Consider the following 21,559-nt stretch of genomic DNA (forward strand, 5'->3'; position numbering starts at 1 on the left):
GGAAGCCAATGAGATCCACAAACACCTGGACAATTTCAACTGGAAAGAATAAACCCTTAAAGTAACAAGGTTTGGCTACCAGTCCTGAAAGATAGCAAGATGAAGACTCAACAAATGCAAATGAGAAGTCTCCCAGCAGACAATGAGCACGAATCAAGCAGACACTCATCCTCTTTTGCAGATCCTCCATCCTAGGCCTGCCATTAGCAAATGAACAATCCACATGCAAATCTCTCCTGCCTTCCCAGGGTCACAGAGTATATACATACCCAACTTATTTCCAGGGAAGCATTCTCTGAAGATGCCAGCCACAGATGCTGGCAAAACGTCAGGAAGAAACTCTGCTAGAACATGGCCACAGAGCCCAAAAAAACCCCCACAATAAACTATAGATGCCAGCCATGAAAGCCTTCAACTCCACATTTCAGAGGTTTCTAGGACAGCCAGTGTGGCATAGTAGTTTGAGTGTTGAACTATGACTCTGGAGACCTACGTTCAATTCCCCAGTCAGCCATGAAACCCACTGGGTGACCTTGGACAAGACACACTCTCTCAGCCTCAGGGGAAGGCAATGGCAAACCTCCTCTGAACAAATCCTATCAAGAAAACCCCATGAGAGTGCCATAAATCAGAAACAGGCTATATAAATAAAGCTTAATAATAATAATAATAATAATAATAGAAATGACTCAAAGAAACACAACAACAACAACAAATCTGGGGCTTGGGCTTTGTAAGCCCTACAGTGAGGTCTCTGAGGGCACTTTTAAACTGGTTTCAGAAACCAGTTTCAATCAGCAGAATTCCTGAAGTAAGAATTCTGATAATGGCACACCATGAAAGCAGCCTGGGCTCACACAAAAGTCAGTTCCCAAGGGTTTGTGTGGGGAGAGAGAGAAGGGACCATTGCAGCTAAACCCAATTTAAATTTCCGGTGCAGACAGTCTTGTTGTTTAATCATCTGTAAACTGTCAGGTTGAGAGACTTGAGCTCACTTGACATCATTGCCTTGGAGATGGGTCCCAAGCTTCATGAGGGCAGTGAGGGCATAGGCTCTGGTGGCCGGCAGGGACAGGTGTGACTGGAGCACCTGTTCCAAAAGGGACAGCATCTCCTCCGGATTAACCTGTTGGGGGGGGGAGTGGAGAGGAAGAACAAGTTTTATATGAGGGGGTAAGTGAGCAAACCTCCCCTCCTCCATGTATACCACCACCTGCACAACCTGAACGTCTCCTCACTTGCTTGGGCTCCACCTCTTCACAGCTGCCTTCCAGAAGGAAGTTGCCATATTCACCGATGCACCAGATGGCCACTTGGACTAAGGGTTGCTGAGGGAGAGACAAAAGAAGATCATAGAATCAAAGAAGATTATCATATGGGGGGAAATCGGGGAAGAAAAAGGCAGAGTCACAGTAAAGTCGCGCAATTGTGATGAAGATTTTCAAATGACATGGTGCTTATCCAGGACTTAACCCATGAAAATCCAGAAATGCTCGAGAAACATGGAAATTCCCCGTGAATGGTTTGTTGCTGGAGCATTCCTGGATCTTCATGAGTTAAGTCTTGGATAAGTGCGATGTATCTGAAAATCTTCAGCATCTTCGTGCGACTTTGCCAGGAGTATACCTTTTACTTCCGGCTTCCCCCCCCCCCATCTGATAATCTCCATAGAGTTGGAAAAGACCTCATTTCTTAAAATTGTTTTTATTACAATTACAAAAAAAAAAACCCACATTAAAACTCAAACAATATATATAAATCTTTTCAACACCACTACAAAGTGCACTCTATCCCCAGGATGATATATATATATATACCATTTAATTGATCAGTTTTCCAAAATTGTGGAGGCATACACCCCTTTTTGCTTATAAAAACATACTCTATAAACTTATTTCATACCTCTCCAAAATCATTCCTCTTCCATAATCCTTTTTTAACTTTAAGCCTACCTGATAATTTACCATTAATAGCAATATCCCAAACTTCTTTATACCATTCTTCTATTTGGTAACTACCTTGAATTTTCCATTTTCTTGGTATTATTAATCTAGCTGCTGTCAATAAATTTGTAATCAAATCTTTAATAGCTTGAGTACATTTAACCTTATCAAAAATTGATAATAAAGTGATATCTGAGGTTATTTCAAGATTTTTTTTCTGATTATCTTTCTTATCTCTTCAAATACCATTTGCCAGAATTTCTGTACATATTTACAACTCCACATGTGGATATAGGTGCCAGTTTCCTGGCAACCCCTCCAACATAACACTGCGCATTTCGTATCTATTTCACTTCATCATACTGGAGTCAGGTACCATCTCCAAACCAAATTATAATAATTCTCTTTTAGTCTTACAGACATATTTTTCAATATATGCAAATCCCATATTTTTCCCCTACTCTGTTCACTTATTCATTGGAAGAGACCTCAAGGGCCAACCCTATTAGTCCTTGCAGAAAGACACAATCAAAGCACTCCCAACAGATGACCATCCAGCCTCTGTTTTTTTGGAGAAGGGAGACTCCATCACCATCCAAAGGAGTGTGTTCTATTGTCAAACAGCTCTTGCCATCAACAAATTCTTCCTAATGTTTAGGTGGAATCTCTTTTCCTATTGTTTGAATCCATTGCTCCATGTCCTAATCTCTGGAGCAACAGAAGCAAGCTTGCGCCATCCTCAATATGACAATATCCCTTCAAATATTTCAACACGGCTATCATATCACCTCTTAATCTTCTCTTCTCCAGGAAACATACCTAGCTCCCTAAGTCTCTCTTCATAGGGCATGGTTTCCAGACCTTTCACCATTTTGGTTGCCTTCTTCTGGACATGCTCCAGCTTGTCTACATCTTTCTGGAATTGTTGTGCCCAGAACTGGACGTAGTATTCAAGGTGAGGTCTGAATAAAGTGGCACTATTACTTCCCTCGATCTAGGCGCTTTACTTCTTTGGATGCATCCTAGAATCACATTGACTTTTCTTGCTGCCACATCACACTGCTGACTCATGTTCAGTTTGTGGTCCATAAAGACTCCTAGATCCTTTTCACATGCACTGCTATCAAGCCAGGTGCCATCAATATTATATCTGGGCACTTTGTAGGTAGAGAAGAGCTCAACTGACACCCTACAATATCATTATTTTATATCAAAATACTGTAGTCTTATTTCATTTTATTTCCAAGGAGTCCATTGTGGTATACATCCTGTCTTTTCCTCTCAACAATCTTCTGGGCTGGTTTATAGACTGAACGTAGGATTGCCAGACTGAAAACTGGAAAAGCTCCTGAACTTAATTATAATTAATGATTATATATAAGAGGGAATTTCAGCAGGTGTGGCTTGTTACCTGGTTGCACGACAAGCAAGACCTGCTGAAATTCTCTCTTTTACACAACCATTCAAGTTCAGGAGCCCTCTGATGTGGTATGTTTGTTTTGCAACTCACACAAGCTAAAAAGAGCATGGAGTTGGAAGAAGGCAAGTAGATGCAGCTCAGGTAAGATTAGAAATATACTACAAGTGCAGGTAGTAACTTCTGCAACATCTAATTGCACACTCGTCCCATGACACAGTATGGCCTATAGTTTCCCAACAGGCCAAATAAAGCTTTCAGTTCTGACCTTGAACATCATCTTGTGGTTTATCTACATAGTGCTATCACAACAGCAAGATACCTCTTCATCTCCCATGGCTCCATTCTATAGAATATGGTATCTGTGGTTTGATGAGGTACTTAGAATACTTATAACTCTCTAGCATTTCTCTAAACTGGAGAACTGGAACTCTCCAGCATACAATTCTAAACATTTCATGCATACAGCTATAAGTCCCAGGATTTTCTAGATGGAGCCATTACAACAGAAGTGGTATCAAAGCACTATAGTGTAAGAAGTGGTGTCAAAGCACTGTAATTTTGCAGTGTGGGTACAACCTTAGAGCGAATACCAAGCTGTTTTGGAGAAAGGTGTTGGCTCTTTTCTGCTTCCAGATGACAATTGGTACAGCCTGATTGTAGCTATGTCTTTTCACTGTGTTTAGTGGGTCTTGTTCCCAAGGAAATGTGTGCAAGTTTGCATCCCCATTCTTCCCTTTCTGAATCTCCAAAAGTCAGCAACTTTGCTCTCAGCATCTCCCCAAATCAACAAGAAGCACACCTGAGAGATATCCTGGGCCAGTGCGCTGTATAACTGCTGCACAGCGTAACTGTGAAGTTCCTTGGCACCTCCAATTAGACAGATGAGGTTGGGCACTGAGTCGTCACGCACATAGGAGCCAGCCTAGAAAGGGAAAGAGAAGATGGAGTTTGCAGCCTTTTCAGAGAGGTTTCTCTGCTTGGCCCTTCCTTTTCTTTAGGAATGTTAAAAGACCTCCCCTCTTCTTCCACTGATCCCAAAGTGTCAAGGATTTGACCCTTCTTTTGTGGAGCCAGGATGGGGTACCAAAACATGCCCTCTAGGTTTCCTCAGATCCTTCCCCATTATACCACTTCTAGGTGGTTTTCTATTTTTTGTATATGTTTTCTAACAGTTCTAAATGCATAAAGGACCTTTCCTAATGCTTACCAATTGGCACGAAGAGCTTTCAAACTAAAATAATCTCATCTTTTGAGTCCCACCCTTTTGACTTTGACAGTAGGAGCTGAGGCTATCCAGCTATCCAGGTTGTTGTTGATGCCCACCACAAATACGTTCAGAACCTTGGATAGTTCCCTTTAAGCCATCCCAAATCTCTAGGCTACACTCCAATCCCTTTATTGGCAGGATCAGTAACCGTGGTTTGCCAGCATCTGAGGAAAAAGAGTCTCTCTAAGCAACTGGAGGTCCTCCAGCGTGATTCTATGGTTGACCATAGAGTCGTACTGGAAGACCATTCTGAAGGTGACCTTAGAACAGAGAAGGAGAAAGAAATGCTAATGCACCAATGAAAAATAAGTGAAGGGAGACTTTAACATCAGGCTGCACTGTGATAAGTCAATTCCTCCAGGAAAAAAGTATACTTTTTGGGAAATAAGGGGGGAGTAAAAGAATCCACTAAGACATTGGTCCTCAGCCTTTGGCCTTGCAGATGCTCTGGACTTCAGTTGCCTGAATTCCTGAGCATTGGCCATACTGGCTGTTTCTCCTGGAAGCTGAAGTGCAAAACGTCTGGAGGTTCAAAGGCTGAGAACCACTGCACTAAGAAAAAGGTCTTTGAAGAGCTGCAGTACTCTGTTCCTTATGCATCCTACCACCACAACAGCTACCGGTGTCCACCTTACCATGGTCAGAACCTGGAGAATGGTGTCTATGTGCCAACGCTTGTTGGGTGCAAACCTAAAGCAAGGGAGAAAGGAGAAGAGGCAGGGAATATTTCAGACCCATTTCATAAAAGGAGAAGGTTCTCCTCAGCTGGACCCCTGCAGCTAAGACTCAGAGCAGACTCACTTCTCAGCAGCCAAGAATATTCCAGAAGCGCAGTCTGATTTCAGGTCTGGGGCACAGGTGTTGAGGAAGGATAGAAGTTCTTTCACACTGGTCCTCACATTGCTGTTGTTCACCAAGGCCAGGCTAAGTTGCAGGGCTCGCCTGAGGAGGACAGAAGAGTTTTTCTTCTTTCTATCATTCTTCTCTAGCCTTATACAAAATGCCTTCAGCTACAACAGTCATCATATGCAGCCAGAATTGTTGTTGGTCACACTAACTGCAGATGACAGGGATAGGGGTCAAACACGTCTGGAAGATGCTAGAAGCTTTTTTTTTTTTACTGTGGATTTATCCAGCATCTTCCTTTCTGGAACCTCTTCTTGGCTTCCCATCCATTCCTCTCACTTTGGTAGAGTTAGCAAACTTTGCATGGCTATATTCACAAATTGCTAGTGTGCATGTTAATCTAGTGAGGTTTAGATACAGCAAATATTTATGATGGCTTCCTGTTTGTTAGTTTCTACCAGGGTTCTTCTTTTCCTGCATTACTCTAGCCTACAGCCATTTCTCCCTGCCCTCTACTTAGGACTTTGTCACACCAGTTTGCTGACCTGCCACAATCACATTAGTTTAAGAATGGAAGCATACTGGTTTGACATAATTTCTTATCAAAGCTAGATTTAGCCATTTCAGCCAGCTCTCCATATCCATGGATTCTTTATCCATGGATCCAAGCATTTGTGGCTTGAAAATATTGAAAAAAAGTATAAATTCCTAACAGTAAACTTTGATTTTGCCGTTTTATGTAAGGAGGACCACTTTACCATACCACTGTATTCAACAGGACTTGAGTAGCCACGGATTTTGGTACCCATGGGGGGCCCTGGAACCAAACCCCAGTGGATAACAAGGGCCCATTGTATACAAAGAAGTATACTAAGCTTTTCTCCTACTCTGCTAAACCCTGCGTGTGTTGGTGGGTGGACATGGGACTGGTGCTTGTTCAGGTTCTGCCTTGCCAATTGATTATTCTGTTTCAGAGAGTCAATATTATCTCTCACATTTCCCAACATACCTCTTCACAGTTGGGTCAGGATCGGTCAGGCATGCCAGGACTGTGTCTCGGTGCCTCTGGACAGCACTGTTCTCAGCTTGCAGCAATTTCTGAAGAGATGTTAGAGCCACGTATCTATAGGGAATGGGAGTAATAATAATAATAAATAAAATAAATAAAATATTTATTTGTATCCTGCTTCTCCCTGTTGTAGGATCGAGGCGGGTAACAGCAGACCAAAAAACAACAATTAGATACAATAACAAACATACAAAAGGCATTCCCTTATTCACTACCACCCTCCAAACAATCCTCCCTCCCTAAAAGGACAATAAAATCATAAAATTCCCATAAAATTCCCAACAGCAATGCAGTACATTACAACAAGGTTAAGCCGGTGTGTGGGGCAGAGAAAACAACTCTCTATCTCTATATAAATAAACATACATAGAGTATGGGTAGAGAAACAAGGAGAAGGGTAGACAAACTGAGACTGAAATACAAGACCACCCACAGTGTATCCTTCAGGAGTTTGTAAGCATTTCTCCTATGTTCCTTTTCCCACCAGGAGGAGAGAAAATGCAACAGGTAATGGTGGGGGGAGATGAGCTAGTAGAAATAGGGCTGAAAGATGCTCCATGTGGAGCTCAGATTAATTCCATGTTGTCCTTGATGTCATTTAGCTTTCTGCATGTTTCAGGTCCACTGTTGCTAATTAAAATGCCCCTCCGGGAATCACTTCTTCCACCTCATACATACCTTCTAATGCTGAACTGCTGAAAACTGGGATGCATATGGCCAAGCAACACCAGCGTATGGTCAAGATGACAAAAGTTATTAATGCACACACATTAGGAGAATCTGCAGCAGTTTGCTTTTGCCTGGGAAGCGTGAGATTCCCTTCTCTTCTCCTCTCCCTCCTGATGAGATAACTGAATGCAAACTATTTTTGCACTTTGAACTCTGTTTGCAGAAATTAAGCAAGCAGGGGGAAAAGGAGAGAAAAACTAGGACATTTGAAAACCTAGAAAAGTGGGATGGTGGAGGATTAATCAGGACTGTCCCTGTCAAACTGGGACAATTGGAGGGTATGCTAGATAATGGATGAAGGAAAGCAATGTTTGAAGGAAACCAGGCTACAGTGTTTATCAGCCAATGTCACCCGAATATTTGCAAAGTAGCAGGAAATTTTAGGGAATTAGAAAGTTGGGATATATCCAGCCCAACTTGGGTCAAATTCCTGCTCATTTTTGTTTGGCTTTTTACCTGATATTTCGATCCTTGTTGAGGAGAAACCGCCCAAGGATATTTACAGCAAGAACCTGTATACAGAAAAAAGAAGTATCCTGACTTCACAAAATGTACCAGGTAGAAGAGAGGAAAAGCAACGGATAACTACGGAAGGAACGAACCAAGCAATGCTGGATTTAGGCACAAGCTGAGAAAGCTGCACTTTATCATAGGGGTGGTCCTTGGCCACATGTGGCCCACAAGGCCTTGTGGCCCTGAACCCATCTATACTGCCCAGATTGTCCTTTTTCTAGGCACAAAAAAGGATGAATTGCTTCTCCTGAAAGCCTCTAGAGCTGATGATTCCCCTTTTGAACAGGCACTTGCCACAACTCTTTTAGCATTAAAAATCCATTTTAAAAATAGAAGTGAATTTCCAGCCACTTCTAGGTTTTTTTGGTTTAAAAAAAAACATTTTTGGTGGTTTTTTCTGCCATCCAGTGAATCTCAAGGGAAGAAACTTGAATCCCAGACCCACCAAAGTTGTCTACTACTGGTTTTGATTATGAAACACCTTTAAATAAAGGGGGGGGGGAATACAGTTTTGCATAATTGTTTAAATTACACATATTTTTGCTAAGGCTATAGAACTTCTTAACTTTACGTGGATTTAAGGCCAAATTGTGTCTTAATCCATAAGACTAAGGGTGCATCTACACTGTAGAAATAATGCAGTTTGACACCACTGTAACTGCTATAGCTCCATTCTACATAATCCTGGGATTTGTAGTTTGGTGACACACCAGCACTCTTTGAGAGAGAAAACTAAAGATCTTGTAAAACTATAAATCCTAGGATTCCATAGGATGGAGCTGTAGCACTTAAAGTAGTATCAAACTGCATTTTTTCTACAGTGCAGAGATACACAAATTTAAGAGTAGCAGATGGAACCCGCAAATTTGACTGTAGTTTGACACAAAATTGGGTTTCAGTAACCAGTGTTAGACCGGATACCAGACAGAGTTGTGAAGTCAATCTGTTAATTAGGGGAGAAGCACTAAAACTGGGCACCCCCTTAACCCTGTGTTGAGTTACTATGCTGGGGGGGCCAGAAGTGAAGGGATACCACTTCTGATTTTGATTTTGGCCTATTTTAATTTGTGGAAGAAAAATTTCCCTATTTGTCGGTGATTTTGTGTGGTTTGGTCTATATGGGGGGCAGAAAATGCATCACACTTCTACCCAATTTTAAGGCCTGAGGGCCTCAAAAATGAGTTTCAAGGGCACATGTGGCCCATTGACCACACTTTCTCCTCTCCTGCTGCAACTGTTTCCCAAAATTTTGAATTGAACCTAATAAAACAAGTTGCCCCAAAACAAGGCTTTAAAAGGTGAAGCTAAGTGTCGATTTAGCCAAGGCCAAGCTCAGTATGCTTGTGCCCAGACATTTTTCCATACCCGCAGTCCACTGGTTGACTGCACACCCATGATTGTAAGAACTGTCTCATACAAGATGGCATTGCCCACATTTCGTGTTGTCTCTGTGTTGGTGGCCACCTGGGAAAAAATCAGACAAATTGCAGTGATGCAGATGAGTTGCAAGTCATTCCCTTCTGCTCCCACCCGATACCCATTTTGCCCTCATCCTATCCTCCTTTGATTCCAAGAATAAACCAGAAAATAGTACATCCCCCTCATCCCGCATTAAAGAGCATTTAAGTTATGAAGTCTAGACTAGGCCTACCAAGGTTTAATCAGAAAATGGAGAACAATTTGCCCTCTTGTTTTGTTCAGATGGAAGTGAATGCTGTTCTTAAAAGCTTGCTAAATGTTCTCATGGCAGTCTTTCCAACACTGTCTTCACCTGAGCCAAGGTATCATTCATGGCCTCGCTGGTGTCTTCGTTGTCTTGCCCCAGGATCCTTAGTAGTCTCAGGATCTGTACCTGTGAAGGAGGGGATTGTGAGGAGATGTGGGGAGCAGGGATGGCTCAGGGAGGTGGCAATGGCACAGCGGGAAGAATGCAGAGAAAGAGGAGAGGAAACCATGCCTCCAGGAGGTGTAAAAAAGAGAAAAACCTTAGCACATTTGTTTAATCGAACAGACAACTCATCCCTCCTCAGGCATCTATTGCAGCTGATTGCATGACTCCTGGCCATTTTATGAACCTGAACTCAACTGTTGGTCTGTCCTGTCCAGTATCATCTACTGCAGTTTGCTGGGTCTCTCCAAGGTCCTAGGCAAACTGGACTCTTCTAGTTCAGTTAACTTGAGCAGTTTCTAACTGGAGGCTGTTCCTGCACCTTTATGCACACAGAGAATTCTTGTTACCACACATCTATAACATATTCCACACCATATGCCTTTGTTCACTAACGACCCTCGTTAAAACTGGACTTCCATACCAAAAGAATTTTGAATTTGATTTGACATTCCCACATACCAATGGCATATATATGTCTATCCTTGGTTTCCACTAAATGCATCTGAGTAGGTAGACTACAAAATGCATCTGAGGAAGTCTACGAAAGCTCATGCTGCCAACTTCTTTCTTATAGTTAGTCTCAAAGGTGCTACACAATTTCTCTACATACTGATTCTACAGACTAACATGGCTATATCTTTGAATATTCCACCATGTACTGCAAGGGTGGGGAACTTTTTGTCTGTGAGCTGCCTTGGGTCCCTCTGGGGAGAAAGGAGGCATATAAATACAATACCTAAGGCTTAGTTATTAGAAGCAAGACCTTTAAGTTAAAAGATGTGGGCATTATGGGGCCCACACATTTGCCATGACCATTGCTGATATGTGGCCCCCAGTAACTGCCCCAAAAGTGATTTTAGCCTTTGAGGTGAAAGAGGTACCCCTCAGTTTGTTGTATTTCATGTGGCATTATACCACTTACATACCTTCCAATATTTCACAGGTGAAAACCAGGATACAAATAGCCAAGCAACATCAGAATATGGCCAAGATGGCAAGAGTTTTTAATGAGGAAGAACAGACAAGCCAGGAGAGGCTGCAGCAGTTTGCTTTGGCCAGACCCTGCTGCGAAGGGCAAGTCTCCACCCCTTCTTCTCCTTTCCTCCCTGTCGAGTTAAGTGAGTGAGAAGTACTTTTGCTCTTTGAACACAAGTTTGCAGCAAGTGAGAGAAGCAGAGGACAAAGAGGGAAAGTGGAAGGAGGAGAGAAAACCTAGGACATTTTAAAAGCAGCTGGAAAAGTGGGATGACAGTGGATTAACTGTGACTGTCCCAGCCAAATCAGGACAACTGGAGGATAGGTGCTCAGTATGGTGATATAGAGAAGCAGCATGGTGTAGTGTTGGATTAGGACTCTGGGTTTAAGTGAGGATTTGAGACCAAGTTTCGATTCCTCACTTGACCACGGAAATCCGTTGGATCACCTTGGGAAGTCTCTCAGAGCAAGGAAATGGCAAGTCTGCTCTGAACAAATTCTGCCATGGCATTTCACCTTAGGGTCGCCATAAGTCAGAAATTACTTGAAGACACACAACATGGTGATATATTATTTCCAGTATCCAAATTGTGTCCCTTTGATCACCCCCCTGGGAAACACAAGCAGGAGGCTGTAAATGACCTCGAATCCTCATGTGTTTTGGTTTTCTAAAACCTTCCCAGAAGGTATTAAGGTTCGCCACCATACTGGGACACAGGATGTTAGACCAAATAGGCTTTGGGTCTGATTGCAACATGACACTTTTTATTCTCTTTCCAGACTCCCCTGCCATGGTTGCCATGGGGAAGACGAGACAGAGATGTCAGGTTATTTTTAATTCTTTGGGATTTTTCCTTAAAAGTTCATTTACTGAATCTTTATTTATTTGGTTTTGTAATACAGGGTTTCACTTTAAGAGGATTTTACCTTTGAAGGAGGTCTTAAAACAATCTTAAAATAGATAGCTAATTTTAATTTAATCTCCCTCGAATTGTGGAAGGAGAAAGAGAGAGAATACAAGAATTTGTGGGGCAGATGACATGGAGAAGAGGATGTTTTACCTGTAGAAAAGGATTGCTGATTCCTGAAATACTGTGATCTGGAGAGTATCCAGCCACCACCAGGTTACGCAGGACCCCCACCACCTGCGGCACATGCTGGAGGAAAGAAGGGGGGGGATATTATCACCGTGTTTTATTTATTTATTTATTTGTATTGCACCCTTTCCCTAAAACGGGGACTCAGAGTGGCTTACAATATTAAAAGGCAGTACAATTAAAACACACAGAAGTGATACATTAAAAAAATAATGAAATACAGTGGACCCTTGTTATACGCTGGGGTTTGGTTCCAAGATCCCCCGTGGATAACAAAAACCATGGATGCTTAAGTCCCATTAAATATAATGACATAGCAAAATGATGTGCCTTATAAAAAATGGAAAATCAAGGTTTGATACTTGAAATTTATACTGTTTTGGAACATTTTCAAACCATGGATGCTTGAATCTGTGTATAAAAAATCCATGTATAAGAAGGGCCGACTGTAAAATAGCATGGCAGAGCCTAGAAATTTTATTTTTGGATACAGCTCCCAGAATCCCCCGGCCTTTTGCAGCATTCCCCAAGAATGTCATAAAGCCATACTAGTTCTTGAAATATGTATGGTAGTTTTACAAGGTCTTCAGCCTTCCCTACTAAAGAGTGCTGGACTCTCTGGAAGTCCCATAGCACCATCTCTGGCATTTTCTGTATTTAGAATCTAAGCACTTAGAAGTCCATATAATTCTTAGGATTCATCTACACTGATAGAAATAATGTAGTTTGACATTACTATAAGTGCTGTAGCTCCATCTTATAGAATCCTGGGATTTGTAGTTTTACCAGGTTTTCAGCCTTCCCTACCAAAGAGTGCTGTTGCCTCATAAAACTACAAAGCCCAGGACTGTGTACGGTTCAGCCATGGCTACTAGGCATAAAGGTACTGGATGAACAGCAGAGGAAGCTGGGAAGACATATTCATGGCTGCTCACCTTGCAGAAGTGTTCAAGGGCTTGTGGGCTTTGTTCACACATCTCTGCAACTAACATGATGGTCCCATGCAAAATGCCTGAGAAGAGACAAACATTTATTCATCATCCTCAAGTTCCTGAGTGTGGAAAATTTTACTTTTAAAAAGCAATTAGTTCCAGTAACAATTCCAAGACCCAATATTTTAATTAAAGTTACCATGTTTTCGAAAGCACCTCTTGACTTTACCATTTGTCAGAAACTGCTAAAAGAGAGATTTTTAAACACCCATACACCTCTGAATGTTATAACTCACTGGGTTATGATACAAAATACACTCACATCCTCACATCCACCTTATGATTGACTCAGTACCTACAACAGAGCAATAGAGGCAAAAGCATAAGTCAGCACTTGAACTGAATAGTATTCCTCCTCTGCTACTGAATGATGCCAACACCTCTATAATTAAAATTTACAGTTAAACACCAGGAAAGGAGTAAAGTTATCCCTCATTGAGATACAACTCATGATGTGTTGAATGAGGGAAGGACCCTTCCCACAATGGTTTTCCTCTGACCTTCCTTCCTTCATTACATTTTTGGTTGCCAGACTAAATGTTTATTGCTCCCCTCTTGTGTATGTGTGTGTGTGTGTGTGTGTGTGTGTGTGTGTGTGTATATATATATATATATATATATGCGCTAAATCGGTACAATGGGTATAGTTATAAAGCTAAATTGAATTCATAGAAGAGACAATGGGGAAGGAAGGAAACCCCAACTACATCACCGTTAACCACATATCAAGCTGGAAAAAAGAAGGGATGAAACTCCAATGTATTTAGGGCAGGAATGGATGGAGCTAGAACAACCATTAAAAGCCATGAAATCCAGACACATAATAGCCTGATCTTCACCAGAACCATTGGCCCATCTGGAGAAACGTGAAAAAGAATTACAAGCAGCTACTGTATATACTTGACTATAAGTCAACCTCACATATAAGTCGAGGGCAGGTTTTGGGGCCAAAATTATGCATTTTGATATGACCCGTGGATAAGTCAAGGGTAAAACTTAGGGGCATGCAATGAAAGGACGGATGTAAAGGAGGGAGCAAAGGAAAACAATGCCAAAGAATTTACAAAATTACAGCAGGCATAACTATTTGTACTCATACTAAAGGCTGGATGGAGGGAAGAGTAGAAGGGGGTAAATGCTTCCAGGACAGATTAAACTCTTGCCTTTCACCAGGGGATGGATGGATGGATGGATGGATGGATGGATGGATGGATGGATATATATATGTGTGTGTGTGTGTGAGTGAGTGAGTGAGAGAGAGAGAGAGAGAGAGAGAGAGAGAGAGAGAGAGAGAGAGAGTTAAAGTATAGTACTTACATTGACCCATGGATAAGTCTATTTAGGTTTTTTGGGTCAATTTTTTAACCTAAATTTCTACACTTATCCATGAGTATATACAGTAATCATTTGTAACTAGTTTCTCCTGAAGTTTGTCAAGTTCCTTCATGCTGCCTTGGCCTGACATTAGTGTGACTCACTGGATCCTCTCCCAAGCCCCTCCTTCACATCCATATAGTTAGAAAAGTCCCTCCTGGAACTATTCTGGATCCATGTTCTCTTTAAAGATGTTCCCTAACTTTTCTTCTGCTTCCCTTTTTGTTAAACTAAACATCTCAAACAGCCAGTCACCAGCATTCACCAGAAACTGAAAGGAAGAAGGCATTTACCATATGTCTGTTCGGTCAAGAGCTGCTCGCCAAGTGAGATGAACACATCTGTGAGATCGGGGACCTTCCGGATAATGTGTACAGCACAAACCACGGCCTGGTTGATGGAGAAAACAGAGAGGTTTGGAAAGAGGAGAGGATTTGGAGGCCGTGTGTACCATAGGGTTGCCTTCCAGGCATGCAGTTTGATAGAATATTCAGATTTAGAAACTGCTTCTGAGAATGAGCAGAGTATTGCTCTTTCCAGGTGAGTGGTTACAGCCAATTTATTGACCCCTCTAGAATAGGACACCTTCCTGACAATGTACAGCCAGCCTTCAAATGATTAAATTAAGGAGCACTTCTGTGAATGAGTAAAATACTTCTTCTCCGACACTCTCCCATCTGGGAGGTTGAGGAATATAGCTTTTAAATAGCTCCTTCCTGTTCATTAACAAAATAATAATAACCTCCTTTTTCCTCTCCCCCCCCCCCCCAAACAAAATCCCAAAAGCAAACCTTGGTTTTGCCATTTTTTAAAATGAGAGACACCATTGTATATAATGGATCTGGAGCATCCATGGATTTTGGTATTCCAAAGGGGTCCTGGAAGCAAACACCAGAAGATACCAAGAGCCTACTGTAGTTACACTTAAAAAACAAACAAACGGCTCAGCCATGAAACCTACTCTCTCTGTCTCTCTGCATGTGTGTGTTTGAACCACAGTCTGTGAACAACTGTGGTTGGTACTTAATGCAGAACACTTAAGGGCATCACTAGGGGCTGTCCCTTGGTCTCAGGTTTGGGGCCAGAAACCTCAGGCCCTGGGACAATCCTGAACTCGCAACCCGGCGGCTGCATCTTCAATTGTTGTGTAGTTAGAAGAGGGCATTTCAGCAGGTGCTGCTTCTTACCTGGTTCCATGACACACAACACCTGCTGTAACTGAAGCCGTTAAAGGGACAGCTCTGCCTCTAATTCCACCTGGCAACCTTGTTTTGGGTGCATTTGTAGCATCTCACCTTCCTCCGCACGGAGAGTTGCCCCATTTTGGCCAGCTGTTCCACTTCCCCAGCCAAGTCCCGGAGCATGGCTGCTGAGCCCAGGGAGCCAAGGGTGCTGAGAGCCAAGCCTTGAACCCAGGCGCTGGAGTGGAGAAGGTCGCTAGTAGGACATGGGGAGAGAAAGGGGAATTAGGGATGAGAAGGGAGGCTGAAAGGACCCTCTCAAAAGCTCAATACCCTGCCCAGGGTTTGGAAAAATTACTTTTTAGAAATACACTCGTACCTTCACAATTGGGCACAGGACCCTCGTGAATGTGGAAAAACCACAAATAACAAAAACACCACATTTTTACCAGCAAGGACACCTCTCTAGGAATCTCTAGGTCCTCCAGCGCAACTCTGTGGTCAACATTTGCCAGACATTGACCATAGAACTGCACTGGAGGAGCTACAAATGCCTAGTGGAGTGTTCTCTCTAGGAATCTCTTCTAGGTCCTTCAGTGCAACATTTCGTTAAAGTTGATCATAGAGTCACGCTGGAGGACCTAGCTATTGCTAAAGTGAACACGTTAATAAAATCCGTGAATAATCACATCTGCAAATGTGGAGGGACGAGTGTACTTCATTCCCACTAACCATTACCGTGTTTGGAAAGTGAGTGATTGGGAAAGTAACTTGCAACATTGCTTGTTACAATCCTTTTCTATTACCTTATTTTTAGAGGAAGGTCACTTAGGATTATTATTATTATTATTATTATTATTATTAATTTCATTTTTATGCTGCCGTTCTCACAGAAAGGGACCCAAAGTGGTTCACAAATAAAACACTGTAAAAACCCATTACAATAAACACAATTTAAAACATCACATAAAAACAATATAAAATTACAATACATGAATAAAATAACAAGTCAAATTTTATATATATATATAGAGAGAGAGAGGGGGGGGAGAGAGTGTGTGATTACACACACACACACACATATGTATGTATGTAGGTGATATTATATATATATTTATATATATGCTTGTGTGTATATATAATTTTTTTCCAAACATTATTTCTTTATTTCTATAGATGCACCCTGAAATATGAAACTCGCTAGGTGAGTTTAAACCAGCCATGTTCTCTCAGACTGGCCTTCCTCACAGGGTTGTTGTGAGGGAAAAGGAATGAATAGGAGAGCCATATGCCACCATTTTGAACTTGTCAGAGGAAAGGTAGGACATAAATCCAACTAATAAATAAATATCCTACACACATGGGCATATACAGCCAGTGCTGTGGCAACATATCTGCCCACTCTTCACTCTCAAATTCTTTATCATTGTCTTTGGTCCATCCCTAACTCTAAATATCTGTTTTTCTAAATGGAGTCCCATCCATGCGCCCGCCCTCCGAATTTCTCCTCCCTCACTTCTTGATGCTATTGGTCAGGAGCAGGTGAGTGTCTTGCTTCTCGTCCAATAGGAGGGCGGCGCCAAGGTAGCCGATTCGTTTTTCGTGGAAGCGGTGGGAGGCAATGAGCTTGAGGCACTCCATCTGTGTGGCGGAAGGGATGGAAGGAAACCATGTAAATTATAGCAGGAACACAACATTTCATTGATTAAACTGACTACAGACACATTCCCTCATTCATCAGCCTGTGTTAATAAGTTAATCTTTTGAGGAAGTAGACTGAAGTCTAGGAAAGATCATGCTGCCAACTTCTTTATTTCAGTTAGTCCCAAAGGTGCCACAAGATCTCTCTACATATTAAATATACTGTAGGTAGTTATGTAAGGAGAGCCAGCATGGACTCTGACTATGACTCTGGAGACCAGGATTCGAGTCCAAGCTCGGCCATGAAACCCACTGGGAGACCTTGGGCAAGTCACACTCTCTCAGCCTCAGGGGAAAAAACTGCAGATAGCAGGCACCATCTTGCTTTTCCCCTTTCAAGCCTGGATTCAAGAGTTTTTGGGAGCCTGAAATTCAGCCTCCAACTGGGACACCAGTTTGGCCGAGACAGTCCCAACTTATCCTCTTGTCGTTTTCCAGCTGCTTTTAAAATGTCCTGGTTTCTTTCTTCTCCTCCTAATTTCCCCCTTTATCCTCTGCATACATCAACCACTGCAAACTGAGCTCAAAGTGCAAAGGTAGTTTCACAGATGGCCGAGATAGTGACCTCTTTGGTTTCTGATGGTTCGGTCTACACGAACTTGGATTCATGCACAAAACTATTTAGAATATTGTATAAAATTACCTTCAAGCTATGTGTATAAGATGTATATGAAACATATTATGGCCCTATACAGACAGGCCAAAATAAAGCTGCTTCCGGTCACTTTGGATGTATGATGTTTCAATGAAGCATGCGTCCTAAGAGTCTGGAAGCTGCATGGCTTTGGTGTGGCTTCTGGACTCTTAGGATGTACAGTATGTATCATTTAAACAGCATACCTCCAAAGTGACTCAAAGCAGCTTTATTTTGGCCTGTCTGTATCGTGCCATAATTAATTTTGCATTCAGGCTCGGGTCCCATGCCCAGGATAGCTCATTATATACGTATATGCAAATACAAGTGTATGCAAAATCCCCCTAAAATCTAAAATCCATACCACTTCTGGTCCCAAGCATTTCAGATAGGGGAGACCTAACCAATATTAGGATTCAGCTAACATTATAGTTCCTATACCTGTTTTTCAAGGCCAGAACTCTGTGAGACCTGCCTGGCATATCAAATCTGCAGAATCTTTTCATTGAAAAATTAAACATTTTGGAAGCTAAAATGTGTTGCTGATCATTGATGGCTTTTGCAGGGCAGGTGAAATAGCTGCATAAAGGGCCTGTGTGGTTAGATCTGGGTTCAAATTCAGCCCTGAAGCTCCATTGGGTCAGTCTTCATCTCGCTGTCTAAACCTACCCCACAGGATTGTTGTGATGGAAACGTGAGGGTAAAGGAGACCTTTTTATACCAACTGGGGAGAGGAAGGAGATGCTAAATGTAGTAGAAATATATCTCTACGTATACCTGTCCAAAATGGGCAGGATAGCCCAGCATGTGGATATAGAGCAACTTGGCTAAATTGGTGGCCCGGGTGTCAGATTCATCCCCTCGAAAGGCTCCCCGGATCTTGGCGCTTTCTCGATGGACCAGATCCCGCTCCTCCGCTTGGGTCCGTGCGCTCCGTATTGTCCGGATCAGGACCGGTAAGGTGAGTGGTGCTTCCGGCATGCTGGGAAGGGAAAATGCAATGAAACGGGGGATTGGATCCTGTGGACGTTTTCCAATTTCATTCCCTTCCCTAAATTGTATGTTTGGGAGAAGTGGCTCTCATTTGAGTTTTGTTGTTGTTGTTGTTGTGTGCCTCAAGCCGTTTCAGACTTATGGAAACTCTAAGGTGACCTTAGGGTGAAACATCTCACAAAAACTACACATCCCAGAATTCCACAGCAGTGAGTGATGGCTGTTAAAGCAGTGTTAATCTGCATTAATTCTGCAGTGCAGATGCGGTTCCACCTTTAAGTGCTGTGGTTCCATTCCATGGAATTCTGAGATTCGCAGTTTTTGGAGAAACAATTACAATTTTCAGCCAGAGAGCTCTAGTGCCTCATCCAACTACAAAGTCCAGCATTTCACTGCATGAAGCCACGGCTGATTTATTAAAACCCTTTGAGCCTGTGCTCATGGTCAGGGTGACCAGAAATCCTCCTTTTCCAGGACATGTTTATATTTCAACTTTCTGTCCAAGAGGAATTGCAAAATGTCCTCCATTTTAAGCCTGGCTAAGAAGCATGAATTTGCATTTATGGGAATGTTGTTTGGTCATGTCCAACATTTTTCTCGAATGTCTTACATTTTGCCATGCCTTGTCCTCCTTTGCAGTGAGGACATCTGGTCACGCTGCTCATGGGCAAACCGATTCAACAGTGGAAGGGCAGTTTTTCTTTGCATTTATGGATAATGTGGGCATCAGGATGGACTCTGTGATAGACTGAGGCAGCCGCCTCAGGCGGCGGATTTTGGATCCCAAAAGGCGATCCAATAGTGCAAGGAGGAGGAAATAACAAGAAATGGCACGAGAAATTTAAAACTTTGTGAAGGCAAAGACATATGCACAAACACCTCCCAACTCCAGGGCTCTAACTACAGCCCTGCAAAATAAAAGTGTTTCCCTTAAATAAGAATTTTGCCCACTCAAGTGATGTTTGCCTTGGACCCCAAATTTCCACCATTTCAGTCATTTAAAACTTCCTATGGAGCATTTAGAAATACAATTTAGGTAGCTAAAGAAAAGCAAAATCAGCAAAGAGACTAAGGCAGTGCAAAACAATTAAATTTTTGGTGCAAATTATATTTTCAGCATTGCACTCTCTGCAATACTAAAAATAGAAGGAGTAAAAGAAAAATTCATTTTCGAGGGCATCATTCTTATTTGGGAGGCAATGCCTTCATTCCAACCAACTTCCCTTGTATTATTATTATTATTATTATTATTATTATTATTTATATCCCACCCTTTTCCTACAACTGGGACTCAGGGTGGCTCACAACATTTAAAAAACAACAACAACAGTATGGTTAAAAGCATACAAAAATGGTATGTTAATACTGTATACAATTAAATTATTAAAATATTAAAACAGATTGCATGTTAAACGAGTAAAATACAGTACAGTTAAAAAGATAAAAATGTTAAAAATACAGTCAGGCCTCCGTATCCACAGATTCCTTAACCACAGATTCTAGCATCCACGGCTTGAAAATATTCATATATATATATGTATATATATGTATTCTGAAAAGCAAACTGTGATTTTGCAATTTTATACAAGGGACACACCATTTTACTATCCATTATATTTAAGGGGACCTAAATATCCATGGATTTTGGGATCCACGGGGGGTCCTCTAACCAAACCCCAGCGGATACCAGGGCCCACTATACTTTAAAATATACCTTGTAGCTACAATCCCTGTCCAACCCCCTTCTTTCTTCACCCCAAAGTTTCAAGCAAAGACATCTTAGTAGCACCCCTCGGACCCAACTTACAGTCTCTTAAACCAGCACCCCTTTTGGGGAGGACACTTCTTCCCTATGGCCTGCAACCAGAGGCATGTATGCACACCTGATCCAGGTATCTTAACCTAGCTCTCTGTCCCCACTTCCTTCTTCTTTGGGACTCACTCTTGCCCTCACCTGTCCAGAAGTCCACTTCGTACTCTTTCTTTTGTCACACCTTCCCAGATGTCTTTATTATTATTATTAAACTGAGGTGGAGACAGTGGCAGCCCCCCTCTTCTGCTCAGTCAACCTCTTGCATTTCCGGCCATGCTCTCCTCCAGCCAGGTAAACTCACCTGAGCTTCTACAAGTTCTTGGGCTCAAGGCAGCCCTCTTGTGGACAGAATTTGAAAACACAATCTCATATCCCAGTAACAACAACAACAACAAACAGTGATACCTGTATTGTACTAACTAAAATGCACAATAAACATGTTGCAAGCTTTCAAAGCTACACTGGCTTCTTCATCCTAATCCAGTAAGAGAAGTGCAGGTGGCTCTCCATATTTGCAGCTTTGAGTTCTGCGGATTTGATTACTGTATACATTCATGTATAAGTCTAGAAATTTAGGTTTGAAAAACGACCCAAAAAACCTGAGTCGACTTATCCACGGATCAATGTAAGTACTGTATTTTAATGCATGTGTGTGTGTGGTGAAAAGCAAGAGTTTAATCTGCCCAGGAAGCACTGACCCCCTTCTACTCTCTCAGCCATCCAGCCTTTAGTATGTACACAAATAGTTACGCCTTCTGGAATTTTGTAAGTTCTTTTCCTTTACTTCGTCCTTTACACCTTTCAGTACAAGTCAAGGTATACACTTGACTTATCAATGGGTCATATCAAAATCCATCATTTTGGCCCCAAAACTTGCCCTCGACTTATATATGAGGTCGACTTATAGTCAAGTATACTATACAGTATAGTCAAGTATACGTATTCATGGATTTGATCAATATGTTCTCTCTAGGAATCTCTAGGTCCTCCAGCCTGACTCTATTGTCAACTTTTGCCAAAATTCACACTGGAAGACCTAGAGATTCCTAGAGAGAACATTCCTCTAGGCATTTGTAAGTCCTCCATGGCAATTTCATGCTCAACCTCTGGCAGAGCTTGAC

General features: G+C 42.0%; 1 protein-coding gene across 1 annotated transcript in view; it reads right to left on the minus strand.

The window, feature by feature from the left end:
* AP1G2 (adaptor related protein complex 1 subunit gamma 2) overlaps positions 1–20,710 on the minus strand; it is a 28,707-nt gene extending 7,997 nt beyond the window's left edge. The window contains exons 1-16 of the mRNA XM_042476381.1: positions 20,580–20,710; positions 18,410–18,614; positions 16,814–16,938; positions 15,412–15,553; positions 14,410–14,506; positions 12,686–12,762; positions 11,715–11,810; positions 9,559–9,639; positions 9,153–9,251; positions 7,731–7,786; positions 6,486–6,599; positions 5,432–5,572; positions 5,266–5,320; positions 4,163–4,285; positions 1,239–1,328; positions 996–1,126 (exon numbers count right to left, since the gene is read on the minus strand). Of these exons, the coding sequence (XP_042332315.1) occupies positions 996–1,126; positions 1,239–1,328; positions 4,163–4,285; positions 5,266–5,320; positions 5,432–5,572; positions 6,486–6,599; positions 7,731–7,786; positions 9,153–9,251; positions 9,559–9,639; positions 11,715–11,810; positions 12,686–12,762; positions 14,410–14,506; positions 15,412–15,553; positions 16,814–16,938; positions 18,410–18,613 (1,631 nt within the window). The 5' untranslated portion in view covers position 18,614; positions 20,580–20,710. The remainder of the gene's footprint in view (positions 1–995; positions 1,127–1,238; positions 1,329–4,162; positions 4,286–5,265; positions 5,321–5,431; positions 5,573–6,485; positions 6,600–7,730; positions 7,787–9,152; positions 9,252–9,558; positions 9,640–11,714; positions 11,811–12,685; positions 12,763–14,409; positions 14,507–15,411; positions 15,554–16,813; positions 16,939–18,409; positions 18,615–20,579) is intronic.
* Between the last annotated feature and the right edge of the window lie 849 nt (positions 20,711–21,559).

This window comes from Sceloporus undulatus, chromosome 6 (assembly GCF_019175285.1).
Source record: "Sceloporus undulatus isolate JIND9_A2432 ecotype Alabama chromosome 6, SceUnd_v1.1, whole genome shotgun sequence".
Lineage (NCBI taxonomy): Eukaryota > Metazoa > Chordata > Lepidosauria > Squamata > Phrynosomatidae > Sceloporus > Sceloporus undulatus.